Here is a 13,685-nt window from a genome sequence, read left to right as displayed (position 1 = left end):
ACAGGCAATATTAAACAGATTCTTCAAAAATTGCATATGTTAGTGAAATCTTTTCAGAAAATTTCAGAAAATTTCAGAAAATTTAGAAAATTCAGAAAATTTTTGAAAAATGGGTATTTGCATACAAAGGTCCACAAAATAGTGCAGGGATTATATTAGACTTTCATTAAGTGATTTTTGACAGATATATTTCTTATTGTTTTATTTACCTATTACAAATACTTTATGTGAAAAAGATACACTGTGAATTTTGATAACTTCAAATAACTTAGAATTTCAGTCAGGTACTCAGAAATATAACTATCTACATGAGATATCCTTTCCCAAATACTTTTTCATATTCTGTGTTCATTTTCAAATCTTAAAAAATAAGTTTTGTAGTGAGTTGTAGGAGGCCTTATGCCAAACTGAAAAGCAGACTGACTAAGGAGCTTTGGAGTCCAATCTGGGTTTGTCACCTAGCTGTGAACCATGTGAGTTGAGACAAGTTCTCCAATCACTTGAGCTGAAGGTGTAATAATATCAGAACTATTTATTTAATGTGTTCTTATGAAACTCAGATGAAAAGATATATTTGAAAGTGCTTTGGGGCACTTGGGTGGCTCAGTCAGTTGAGCGTCCGGCTTCGGTTCAGGTCATGATCTTGCGGTTTGTGAGTTCAAGCCCCGTGTCAGGCTCTGTGCTGACAGTTCAGAGCCTGGAGCCTGCTTTGGATTCTATGTCTTCCTCTCTCTCTGCCCCCCACCCTGCTCGTGTTCTGTCTCTCTCTCTCTCTCTAAAATAAATAAACATTAAAAAAAAAAAAAGAAAGAGCTTTGAAAATGTTTATGACTGAGCAAGAATAAGGTCTGTGCCTAAGCAGAACGTGCTAACAGCTTTGCTAACTGTAAAATAATCTTTATTGTATATAGATGACACTGGTAATAACTTGTGGGGAAATAAATGATTTCTATCTGACTTTGCCGAACATTCTAAGAAGTTTTGGGATTACAAAGCAGTAACAGTTAATCCAGGCAGTTCAATTAAAGACATACAGAGAAAGAACAGAGGTTTTTAGATTCAGGGGGGAAATATTGGGAATAAGTTTTCTTACCTATACACTTGAGAACTCCTGAGGAAGAGAGGTGGAGATTTTCAAGTGGTAAGAACAAAGTCTTTTCAGGCGGCTGCAGAGCCTGGATCATCAGGGAGAGAGAAATATCCACATAGTCTGTAACCTGAATGGAAAATCAGACTCCATCCTCTCAAGTTCACTCCTGCTTCCTGATTAAGTTTGCCTGATATTGGAACGCTTAATGAGGATTAGGGATGTGGAATGCAGCTCGAGAAAGGTAAAATTCTCATTTCAAATCTCAGTTCTGCCACAATTTGCATGGCATTTCCTAGTGTGCGAAAGAGGAGCAAGAATGCTTCCTCTGCCTCGATTCGTGAAGATCAAACACAGTTATGAATATAAAATGTACTCTATGAATATTATTAAGGCAGCTTAATTTTTAAAAGGTAATTTGTTTCCCTTATGAACATTCTTCACTAGTTTCTGCGGCAAGGAAAAAAACCTTAGTCTTTGTTTTTCAATTACTTTGAGAGGTGGTGATGGAACTGAGCATGGTTAGAATTTGGATTCAAAATCCTTTGGAGCCCCACATCTTTCATGAGAAGAGTAGGGATGGGAAATAGGTGCTACAGTCAGTGCACCACCAGGGGCTGCCCCAGGATTTAAAACAAAAAATGTCCTTATCTGCTCCTCAGGCAAAATTTCCTATGTTGATCTAGATAGTGACTGGTGAGAGCTATTTTAATATAAGAGAGTATAGACTTGCTGGTGGAAGTGGACCCTGGAGATACAAATTGTTGAGGGGGGGATAGGCACGAATAGGGGCTCCCAAGGATGGACAAGAACGGGGAAGTGGAATTTAAAGACGGTGTGCTTCTGGGTAACGTGAGGCTCTGAATGCCAAAGCTTCTGGATGATACTAGTTGGGTAACTGGCTACTGGGATTGCGAAATCTTCCTCTGTGCTTCGGAAATTCCCACGCGGGGGCCGCTACCAATCTCGGTTCTGTTTTCCCTCCCAGCGCCCTCCTCGGACTCGGGCCGCCTCGGGTGGGCCGCAACCTCAGTCGAGGTCACCTGAAGCAGCCCGGGGACAAAGGCGGCCGCGAAGGCGCGCGGCCACACGGTCTCTCCTCCGCTGCGCGGCGGTGTGCTCAGCGACAGAAGGTTCCCGCACCCGGCGAGGACGCGCGCCCGCCGCGCGCACGTTTCCTTTCGCTCCCAGCCTCGGCCCAGGCGCGTCGCGTCCGTCCGGAGGCCGCCAGGAGACGCGGCCCGGGGCGGCTCCGCCATCTCCCGGGTACGTCGGGCCTTTCTTGCCGCGCCCGAGAGCGCGCTCTGCTGGCGTCCTCGCTCCGTAGCCCTCCGCCGGGGTGCGCCGGGTTTCCCTGCTTCCCTCTCGGTTGCACACGGGGCGCTAGGTCGCCGAAGCTCCCGCAGCCCCAGCCTGCGCGCCACCCTCCACTCCGAGCCCTGACGACGAGGGTCAGGTAAGGGCTTTCAGACGGCACGCGTGCTTCCCGCTGGTGGTTTGTCTGCGCTCCTGAGTTACTGCAGGGACCTAACTTTCAAAGTTGGATTTCCATCACTGTGGCTGAGAAGTGGGAAAAGTTCAGGACTCAGGATTTGCCTGGGACTCTCGCTCACTAACCCCGAGCCCGGCTTCATGCGCCATCTGAGTTATGTCTCTGATGAGAAAATAATTTAGAGCATTTAAGCTTAGGCGAGTTCTTTAAAGAATGCCCTGAAGTTCTCCTTCTAAGCTCTCCAAATTCTGGAAATGAGAACTTGTGTTTAGAACTTAGCCACAAGACAGGATAGTGTTTTTACTGTTTTTGTTTGTTTTTTAGGGAGGGAGGGAGGGGGAGAGAGAGAGAGAGAGAGAGAGAGAGAGGGAGGGAGAGAAATTGATTGATTGTTCAAGTATAAACAAACAGCTCAGCTGGCTGAGATGATACTAATCTTGCAGAAGAAGGTCCTGTTTGCAGTGTTACTAAGAACTTTACCAGAAAGCAAGTGATAGATAGGATGGCCTGACTTGAAAGTAGAGGGGAAAAAAAAAAAAAAAGGAAATGGCAATCATCCTATTTTGACTTGTTCACCAGTATTTTAAGTTTCTTCCTCTTCTAAGCGGAGAACATTTGCATCTTTAAACTTTTTATGATGCTCTTATTTTACGAAAATTGTCACAAGTTTGCAGCATGTTTTATAAGTTTCTAAGCTATCAGTTAATTTTTTGTATTGTTTCCCTTAAGAATTTGGCTTGGTTGGTTAAATAGTAAATGAACATGATTTTATGGTATAGGGCATTGTGGGTGTGACCTCCTTACAAAGATCTAGTAATAAATGTAAGTTGTATTTACTTCTTACAAATAAGAGGCTTGCTTGTTAAAATTGTTTTCCTCCACAATAGCATTTAAAATTTACATTCCTTTTTCCTCATACCAAAAGCCATGCTTGAGTTTTTGAATGGTATCTTCTTTCTTATCAATTATTAAATTTAAAAAAATGCAACCATAGTTTCTTGCTGCCTACTCTTACCGGGTTTATTTTCCATATTGCTGAAGAACATGTTTTTGGGTCCTTCTTTCAATGATGGAGTATAGATAAAGATTCTTTTTTGGTTTTTAGGTTTTGAATGTCTGAAAATGTGTATCTCACCTTTACTCTTAAATGATAATTTAAATGGGTACCGACAGGTAGATTGGCAGGTATGTCTTCTCTGCTCTTTGAGGATATTATTCCATTGTTTTCAGGCTGGGTGAGGAATTTATACTCTTTAAGAAAATGTTTAGGCTTTATTATTACTTAATATCATTATTTATTAATTCAATACACAACTTACTGATTTATTATTTTATTGTTATTTATTATTTTTAATTATTCTTTATTATTTTAAATTTTTATTCTTTTTTTATTCTTTATTTTTTTTATTGGGGAATCGATATGCATTTATAATTTGGGAACTCATTTTTTTTATTCAATTCCCCCAAATTTTTATTCTGTCTTTTAATATTTTGATCCACACCAGTGTATGTGGCAGGCCTGGAGTTCTGATTTTTTAGAGGAGGTTTCTAGAAGGCTGGCTTCATCCAGGGCCAGAGGGCAGAGATTTCTGAGATCCTTATTCACATAAGGTATAGCCTTTTCCCTGCCCGTGGCTTCATGGAGAGTGTGCTTTCAATTCTCAACTGTGCCTGGGGCCCTGGGGCCCTTCTCCACTCCTGCTTTACTCAGCCATTATAGCCCTCACCCTGAAGTGGGTATCTGGTTGGGTTTCTCTGGGGACAACAGGGCTTCAACTTCCTCTCAATTCTGCTTCTGCAGATGTGCACAGCAGAAGTTGCCTGTAATGCCAGGCTTACTTGTCAGACTGCCATCTTTTCCTGAGTCTTGGACCAGTGATTCCTCACCACTCTGTCAATTTTCTGAATTCTTTGTTTTTTTTAAAGTTTATTTATTTATTTACTTAATTATTTAGAGAGTGGGGGAGAGGCAGAAAGAGAGAGGGAGAAGAATTCCAAGCAGGGATTCGCACTGCCAGCACAGAACCTGATGTGGGGCTTGAACTCACGAACCCTGAGATTGTGACCTGAGCTGAAACTAAGAGACAGATGCTTGACCGACTGAGCCACCCAGGTGCCCCAGTTTTCTGAATTCTGTAAGCAGATGATTTTATGCTTTATGCAGACCCACAACTCTCATTAGATATGACTCTACTTGGTCTAACTTTAGCCATTGCTTTTCCCTTTCTCCATGTCTTACTCTGAGGAGCTCTCTGCCCCATGCTGTAATGTATAGAGGAAATGAAAGGAATAGAAGTGACTGTGATCTTCAGTGTCAAGTTGTTAATGGCAGTTTTAGCATCATCAGTAATTATTATTTGTTGAGAACCCACCATGCAATAGGTACCATATAATACTTGTATGAAATAGCCCAAGATCTCGGCTCGTATGAATTTTACATTTTAGAGACAAAAGGCTAGGACAAATTTAGAATAGATGTATTTGACCTTTAAATCTTAGCCGAAAACTAGTATAGATTTCTTAAGATTTGTGCTATTTATTACAAAATGGAAAAAAATCAAGTAAATTTTCGTTGCCCAGTACAGTTATACTAAGATGATTTTTTTCAATAACTAATTAAGCAGAAAGACAATGGAATAAATACAGTACCAAACAGTAATCTCATCTCATCTTAACCACCATCAGTTTTAGAGGTGGGTACGATACTAGATCTTTATAGTTTAGTCTTTATAGGCTAGCTTCCATTGCCGCTGTTTCTGCTCCTCTCATACTCATTATCTTGCTTCCTTTAGTACCTGCTTGTTTTTTATTGTTTACTGGACATTCAACTTGAAACACTGTTTGTAGAAAGAAACTTGAGGCCTAGGATAACATTACTGTCTTCTGGAGAAAATTCTCCTTTGCGTGCAGGTACCTGTGAGCACTAGCTATTCCAGAAATCATCTTAATCCATTTTCAGAGACTAAGAATGTCTGAGCCATCCAGATAAATCAGAGCTGTGCTACAATCTACGTGAGGACTTGGTTTCCTCTAGTTCAGCCTTACCTTTCCATCTATGATTGGCCTAGACCTCCACCTTTAACTCCCTGCCCTTCAAGCCTGTTAGAAGTGCTATGCAGCCTATCACATGCTTACTGTGTTCAAGGTGATGAAAGACAAGATTCAAAATTTTGGCAGAGAGCTGGAAACTACAAAAAAATGACATAGCAGACGGGGAAAAGAATCTAGCAGAAATTAAATAAATGAAAATAGCAATAACCAAACATTTAAAAGCAGTGGATGGATTTAACGATAGATTAAACACAGCTGAAGAAAGAAGAATAAGCTAGAAAATAGATTAGAAGAAAATTTCGAGACTGAAACTTGAAGAGGCAAAATATGGGAAGAACAGCAGAGGAAAAGCCATGGAAAATATAGCTAACGTAGTGCTTAGATGAAAATTTATGGTCTTAAATGAATATATTAGAATGAAGAATGACTGCAAATTAATGAGCAAGCATCTACCTTAAGAAATTAGAGGGGCGCTGGTCCAACTTAGGCTCAGGTCATGAACTCACAGTTCGTGGGTTCCAGCCCTGCGTCAGGCTCTGTGCTGACAGCTCAGAGCTTGGAGCCTGCTTTGGATTCTGGTGTCTCCCTCTCTCTCTCTGCCCCTCCCTGGCTCGCACTCTGTCTCTCTCTGTCTCTCAAAAATGAATAAACATTTAAAAAAAATAAAAAAAAAAAGAAATTAGAATAAGAAGAATAAAATAAAATCTAGAGAAAGCAGAAGGAAGGAAATAGTATTAGAAGAATAGAAATTAGTGAAAGAGAAAAGAAATAGAGGATCTATAAACTGAGAATCTGGTTTTTGAAAACGTTTGTAAAGAATGATAAACCACAGACAGGACAATAAAAAAAGCTGGCACCAATTACTCATCTAAGGAATGAAATAGGGAACCTCACTATAGGTCTTACAAACATTAAAATAGTAAGAGGATGATATAACTGGCTGTGTCAATATATTTGCATAATTAAACGAAAACAATAAATTCCTTGAAAAACACAACTTATCAAAGCTGAAAGATGAATAAAAAGAAAATCTGGATAGCTCTGTAGCTGTTAAGCATATTTAATATATTTCACAAAAACAAGAAAAATGTACAAATAATAACAAAAACTGCAGTCTTAGAAGGTGGCATTGGTGAAAGGAGAGGAAAGGAAATGTGTAGGGTGATTTTACTTCTGAATATAGTTGCAAAAATTCTAAGGAAATATTAGTAAATAAATATATCCAGTAAAATATAAAAAGGGTAATATATCCAGACTAACTTGGATTTCTTCTAAAACTGCAACATTGTCTTAACACTAAATCAATTAATGTAATCACCAGTATTAGCATAGTAAAGGAGGTAGTTCATGTTATTATCTCAGTAGATACAGGAAGAGAAAAAAGAATTTGATAAGATTCAACATTCAGTAATCAAGAAAACAAGGTAAAGGTATAATGATTGGAAAAAAGAAAAAACATTATTATATCTGAGTGATGTGATTGTGTACATAGAAGATAAAAATCTACAAACTGGAATTACTAAATCAATTTAGCAGGGTTGATTAGTGCATGGTAAATACATAAAATTTAACTGAAATAAATATATACCACACATAAGTATGTATTATTGTTTTTAAAGCTTAGAAGATGTCAAATGCCTGGGAATAAATATCACAAAATATGCTCAAGACCTCTGTGCAGAAAACTGTAAGATATTATGATAAATTAAAGAAAAACCTAAATAAATGGAAAGATGTATCCTGCTCATGGATTGAAAGATTCATTATTGTAACAATGTCAGTAATTCCCAAATTGACCTACAGATTCATAGTATTGCCATTTAAAATAAACAAGTTTTGTTTTTGAAACGGATAAGATGATTCTGTAATTTATAAGAATATGCAAATGCCAAGATTAACCAAGCCTCATTTGAAGAAAAACAATAAGCAGGAAGGGCTTGCGCCCCACCCCACCTCCCTCCAATAACATATTAAGTTATGTTATACACTTAATGTAGTGGTACCAGTACAAGGATAAGACAGACATTGGATCAGAATAGAGAACACTGAAACACACTCACCCCTATGAGGACATGCGATTGTTGACAAAAGTAATATTGTTGAGTGTCTCCCCAAAGTGATCTTTTTAAAAATGGTGCTGGGTCAATTGAATATCCATTTTGGAAATGAAATGGATCCTGTCTGCTACCTCAAATATTAATCCCATGTGGTTTATAGGCCTATGAAAGGCAAAGCAATAAAGATTTAGAAAATAATAAAGAGAATATCTTCATGATAATGTAAAAAAATATTTTTTAAACAGGACACAAAAATTACTACAAAGAAACAGAACAGAAAATTTAAGAACATCTGTTTATCAGAAGATTCCACCAAGCAAGAAGGAAAGCGGCAGAGTGGAAGAAGATACAGGCATACTTTGTTTTATTGCACTTGGCTTTGTTGCACTTTGCAGATACTGTGTTTTTTACAAGTGTGTGTTGCAACCCTGCATTGAGCAAGTCTGTCGCTGCCATTTTTCCAACAGCATTTGCTCACTTTGTGTCTCTGTGGCACATTTTGGTAATTCCGGCAATATTATATTCAATATTGTTGTTATATTCATTATGTTGATCTATGTTCAGTGATTATGACTCACTGAAATCTCAGATGATGGTTAGCATTCTTCAGCAATGAGCATTTAAAAATTTGTTACTATTTTTTTATGTTTATTTATTTTTGAGAGAGAAACACAAACACAGTGCAAGTGGGGGAGGGCAGAGAGAGAGAGAGAGAGACACAGAATCCGAAGCAGGCTCCAGGCCCTGAACTGTCAGCATAGAGCCCGACGCGGGGCCCAAACCCACGAACTGTGAGATCATGACCTGAGCCAAAGTCGGACACTTAATTGACTGAGCCACCCTGGTGCCCCTAGCAATAAGCATTTTTAAATGAGGTATGTACTTTTTTTTTTCTTTTTTTTTTTTTTTTTTAGACCTTGAATACTTAACAGAGTACTGTGTAGTGTGAACATAGCTTTTATATGCACTGGGAAACTAGAGAATTCACTTCAATGGCTGCATTGTGATAGTCACTTTATTATGGCAGAACTTCACCTGCAGTATCTCTGAGGAATGCTTGTATTTGTAACATATGTATCTTCCTTCCATTTCCAGAGTATATATCTTTATTTATATATAATTTAATATTTATAATAAGTATTATAATAGTGACAACCCAATAGAAAACAGTAGGCCAAAAACTGAAACAGGCACATTACAAATGAGGATTCCAAATGATCATATGCAAAGGTGTTCAGGTTCATTATTAGTCCAGGAAATGAAATTTAGACTCGGATGAGATTACACCGCTTACCAGAATAGCTGAAATTAAAAAGAGTGGCAGTGCAAAGTGATGGCAAGAGAGGGCAGTTGGAACTGTCATACGGTGCTGATGGGAATGCAAATTATGGGTTATCCATATTATGAAATGCTGTGATCCATTGGGAAAAAATCAGAAACGTCTGTTTATATGGATGGAAAAAGGTGTCAAGCCATATTGTAAGGTGAGAAGTGAAAATCCAGAATAAGTATGCATGGTATGGCCCCATTTATCTAAAAGAGACAGGAGGGGATGCCGAGCAGTTGCACTGGCGTGGCTGTAAAAAATCTGGCAGCAACAGCCATTAAATTTCCCAGCCAAGTGTGTATTAACGTTATTTATATTTTAATTCTCTGTACCTATAAATTATATAGGCCTAGGGCCTTCGTAATCTCTCAGATTCTGTGCATGTGGGAAATTAGTTTTACCCACAAAAATTTTCTTCTTGGGGTTAAATTTTTAAAATTGTTTTGTAGAGCTAATGTAGTGAGCAAAGGAGTACAGACAGCAGGAACGAGAGAGCCGAATAGAGCCAAAGAGGGATATAGGACCCAGGAGGTGGGCAGAAAGAGAGTGCTGGATTCACGGTTGTAAACTAGCAGTGGGAGAGAGTGTGCAGACAGCTTTACTCCCCCCACATCCAGACTGGAGCACTACTTTCTGCACTTACTTTTCTGCAAGGAAGAGAAGGTTCCGATGGTCTGATTGTCCCTCAGCCCAGCAAACCGCCTCGCTCTGCCTGGGGTCCCCAGCATCCCTCCTGTCTGCTAGGAGTAGGTGAAGCATGGGAGCACAGGACCTTTTTTTTTTTTTTGGTGAAAGACCATGCTACCGCTGGAGCTGCAGTCAGTGAACGCTGTTCCAGTGAGAGCTGCAGGCGGGCTCTGTGAGATCTCTAACTCCCAGCGGGCATTGAGGCAGGGAAGAGGCATGCTTAAATACAAGAAGGCTTGAAGTGCGTGAGTAGGTGATTGTAAATCCATAGGGTTAATTAAGCCTCGCTCGTGTTAAACCTGCTTGCTTGTTCATTCCTCCATTCATTCATTGACTCATTCTTTCAGCTCATGCATAGTGAGTCTTGCTCTGTACTCCTAGATGGCATTGGATCTTGAGGTCATGGCACAGTGGCCGAATGTCCGTGTTGGTGTTGCTGGGTGTGGCAGCAACATATCCCCATTCATACTTTCCACTTGCCGCTCTGTTATTTCCAGGTAGCTCTGTGTGTGTGTGCGCGCGTTATACCTTACAAAACATTTCTCAAGAACTGGAATCGTGATATACTGTCAAACACAGTCACTCATTTGAACCTCTTTTATTTGTAGGTTGAATTACTGGACTGGACAATGTCACGTGTTTTGTGGACAGTATGGGTCTTGGGGGCTGTAACCAGCCTCTCCAAGGAAGTGGCCCCTCATCAGACTTCTCTGTCCTGTGACTCCACGGGCGTCTGCGAGGGCCACTCCAGATCTTTAAACTCCATCCCCTCAGGACTCACGGCAACTGTTAGAAGCCTTGACCTCTCCAACAACGAGATCACCTACATTGGCAACAGTGACCTGCAGGGCTGTGTGAACCTCAGGGCTCTGAGGCTGGAGTCTAATGAAATTAACACGATAGAGGAAGATTCTTTTTTTTCCCTGAGGAGTCTCGAACATTTGGACTTATCCTATAATCACATATCTAATTTATCATCCTCGTGGTTCAGGCCCCTTTCTTCCTTGAAGTTCTTAAACTTGCTGGGAAATCCTTACAAATCACTTGGGCAAACACCTCTTTTTTCTCAGCTCACAACTTTGCGAATTCTGAAAGTAGGAAATACTTACAGTTTCACTGCGATTCAGGAAAAGGATTTTGCTGGGCTGACTTTTCTTGAGGAACTTGAGATTGATGCTTCAAATCTCCAGAAGTATGAGCCAGAGAGTTTGAAGTCCATTCAGAACATCAGCCATCTGGCCCTTCGTATGAAACAGCCTGATTTGCTGCTGGAGATTTTTGTAGATCTTTTAAGTTCTGTGGAACATTTGGAACTGAGAGATACTCATTTGAACACTTTACATTTTTCAAAAGCATCCATCAATGAAACAAATACGTCGATTAAAAAGTGGACGTTTAGAAACGTGAAAATCACTGATGGAAGTTTTAGCGAACTTGTAAAACTGTTGAATTATGTTTCTGGAGTGTTAGAAGTAGAGTTTGAGGACTGTACTCTCCATGGGCTTGGCGACTTTGACGTATCTGACATGGGCAAAATTGGAAGCGTAGGTGGGATAGAGACATTAACAGTACGGAGGTTGGTCATTCCATACTTCTACTCGTTTTATGATCTGAGTAGTGTGTATTCACTTACAGAAAGAGTTAAAAGAATCACAGTAGAAAGCAGTAAGGTGTTTCTGGTTCCTTGTTTACTTTCACAACATTTAAAATCATTAGAATATTTGGATCTCAGTGACAATTTAATGGTTGAAGAATACTTGAGAAATGCAGCCTGTGAGCATGCCTGGCCCCTCCTACAAACCTTAATTTTAAGGCAAAATCGTTTGAAATCATTAGAAAAAACCGGAGAAACTTTGCTTACTCTGAAAAACTTGATTAACCTGGATATTAGTAAGAACAGTTATCTTTCTATGCCTGAAACTTGTCAGTGGCCAGAAAAGTTGAAATATTTGAACTTATCCAACACCAGAATATACAGCTTAACCCGATGCATCCCCTGGACACTGGAAATTTTAGATATTAGCAATAACAATCTCAATTCATTTTCTCTGACTTTGCCACAACTCAAAGAACTTTATATTTCCAGAAATAAGTTGAAGACTCTACCAGATGCCTCCTTCTTACCCATGTTACAGGTCATGAGAATCAGCAGAAATGCAATAAACACTTTCTCTAAGGAGCAACTTGATTCTTTTCAAAGACTGACGACTTTGGAAGCTGGCGGCAACAATTTCATTTGCTCCTGTGAATTCCTGTCTTTCACGCGGGAGCAGCAAGCACTGGCCCAGACCCTGACCGACTGGCCACACAATTACCTGTGTGACTCTCCATTCTATGTGCGGGGCCAGCGGGTTCAGGACACCCATCTCCCAGCTTCTGAATGCCACAGGGCAGCTCTGGTGTCTGCCGTGTGCTGTGTCCTTTTCTTGTTGATCCTGCTCACGGGGGTTCTGTGCCACCGTTTCCACGGGCTGTGGTACCTGAAAATGATGTGGGCTTGGCTCCAGGCCAAAAGGAAGCCCAGGAAAGCTCCCCAGCGGGACCTCTGCTATGACGCCTTTGTGTCTTACAGCGAGCGGGATTCCCACTGGGTGGAGAACCTTATGGTCCAGGAGCTGGAGCACTTCGACCCTCCCTTCAAGTTGTGTCTTCACAAGCGGGACTTCATTCCCGGCAAATGGATTATCGACAACATCATCGACTCCATCGAGAAGAGCCACAAGACCATCTTTGTGCTTTCTGAAAACTTTGTCAAGAGTGAGTGGTGCAAGTACGAGCTGGACTTCTCCCATTTCCGTCTGTTTGATGAGAACAACGATGCTGTCATTCTCATTCTTCTGGAGCCCATTGAGAAAAAGGCCATCCCCCAGCGTTTCTGTAAGCTGCGGAAGATAATGAACACCAAGACCTACCTGGAGTGGCCCACAGACGAAGCTCAGCAGGAAGGGTTTTGGTTAAACTTGAGAACTGCAATAAAGTCCTAGGTTCTTTCATTAAAGGCCAGTCTTGGTTTGGTGGTGGTCTTTATATCACTAGTTGTAGCTGAGTCCATTCTGACAGTTATAGGTGGACCACATAAATGCACTGTCATTTGAAGGCTTGCTTACTAAAACCACTAAAACTGTTCATATTTTGTCTAGAGTGCTGGTTTTTTTTAAATGTTTTATTATTGTTTTTGGGGGAGTGGGGAGGGCTGGGAGAGAGGGAGAGAGGATCCCAAGCAGGCTCTGTGCTGTCAGCACAGAGCCCAATGTGGGGCTCAAACTCACGAACTGTGAAGATCATGACCTGAGCTGAAATCAAGACTCGGACGCTTAACTGACTGAGCTGCCCAGGTGCCTCTAGAGTGCTGTTTTATAAAAACTACCTGATTAAAAATTAAATGTTCTTGGCTTTTTATTAATCCTATGAGATGATCATGATCTGAGTCGATTATTGACATCTGAATTATCTGTGGCAATTGGTTTAGTTCATTAGGAAATAGCACGAAGGAACAGATTTCCCATGAATGTGTTGGTTAGTTTTCTGCAAGGATACTCATCCATGTCTGCAGATGGCATTCTCTACCCCACTTAGCTGTTTCCTCACTGTGTGACTGCTCTCAAGAACAAGAAGGCAAAAGGTTGGTGCACTCAGCCAAACTTGTTGCTGTTCCTAGAAAGAAGTGCCTTGAGTCTGCATTAAACTTTACAGTATGCAAAGTACCTAGATGGTGTATTTTCACATGAACTGGGTCTGTCTTTCTGGGTGTTTGATAGGTTTCTCCAGTCATAGTTACTTGAGAAAGGATATATAACACAATATACAGTAAATTGTGGCTTCCCATGAAAATGAAACTAATGAAGTACAGTTGACGTAGAACAAGGCAGGGCTTAGGGGCAGTGATGTACCCCCTCCCTCTGCACACTCAAACATCTGTGTGTGTAACTTTTGACTTCCCAAACCTTAACTACTAGTTGTCTACTGTTGATTGGAAGCCTTACT

General features: G+C 40.5%; 1 protein-coding gene across 4 annotated transcripts; it reads left to right on the top strand.

The window, feature by feature from the left end:
- The first annotated feature begins 2,124 nt into the window (after positions 1–2,124).
- Positions 2,125–12,694, top strand: TLR2 (toll like receptor 2). Of its 4 annotated transcripts, XM_042935260.1 has the most exons (3): positions 2,125–2,543; positions 7,933–8,039; positions 10,310–12,694. In XM_042935260.1, exon 3 carries the CDS (start codon positions 10,331–10,333, stop codon positions 12,683–12,685), a length of 2,355 nt encoding a protein of 784 aa, XP_042791194.1. In that variant the 5' UTR covers positions 2,125–2,543; positions 7,933–8,039; positions 10,310–10,330; the 3' UTR covers positions 12,686–12,694. The 4 variants fall into 4 exon arrangements, with proteins under 4 accessions (XP_042791194.1, XP_042791196.1, XP_042791193.1 ...); XM_042935262.1 differs by lacking the exon at positions 7,933–8,039 and having other exon boundaries at positions 2,125–2,353; XM_042935259.1 differs by lacking the exon at positions 7,933–8,039.
- The last annotated feature ends 991 nt before the right edge of the window (positions 12,695–13,685 follow it).

Source organism: Panthera leo, chromosome B1, assembly GCF_018350215.1.
Source record: "Panthera leo isolate Ple1 chromosome B1, P.leo_Ple1_pat1.1, whole genome shotgun sequence".
Taxonomy (NCBI): domain Eukaryota; kingdom Metazoa; phylum Chordata; class Mammalia; order Carnivora; family Felidae; genus Panthera; species Panthera leo.
This window is presented reverse-complemented; position numbering and strand designations above follow the sequence as displayed.

Bases quoted from the DNA above. Each gene is read 5' to 3' on its own strand.
- TLR2 (XM_042935262.1), top strand. From the start codon at position 10,331: ATGTCACGTGTTTTGTGGACAGTATGGGTCTTGGGGGCTGTAACCAGC.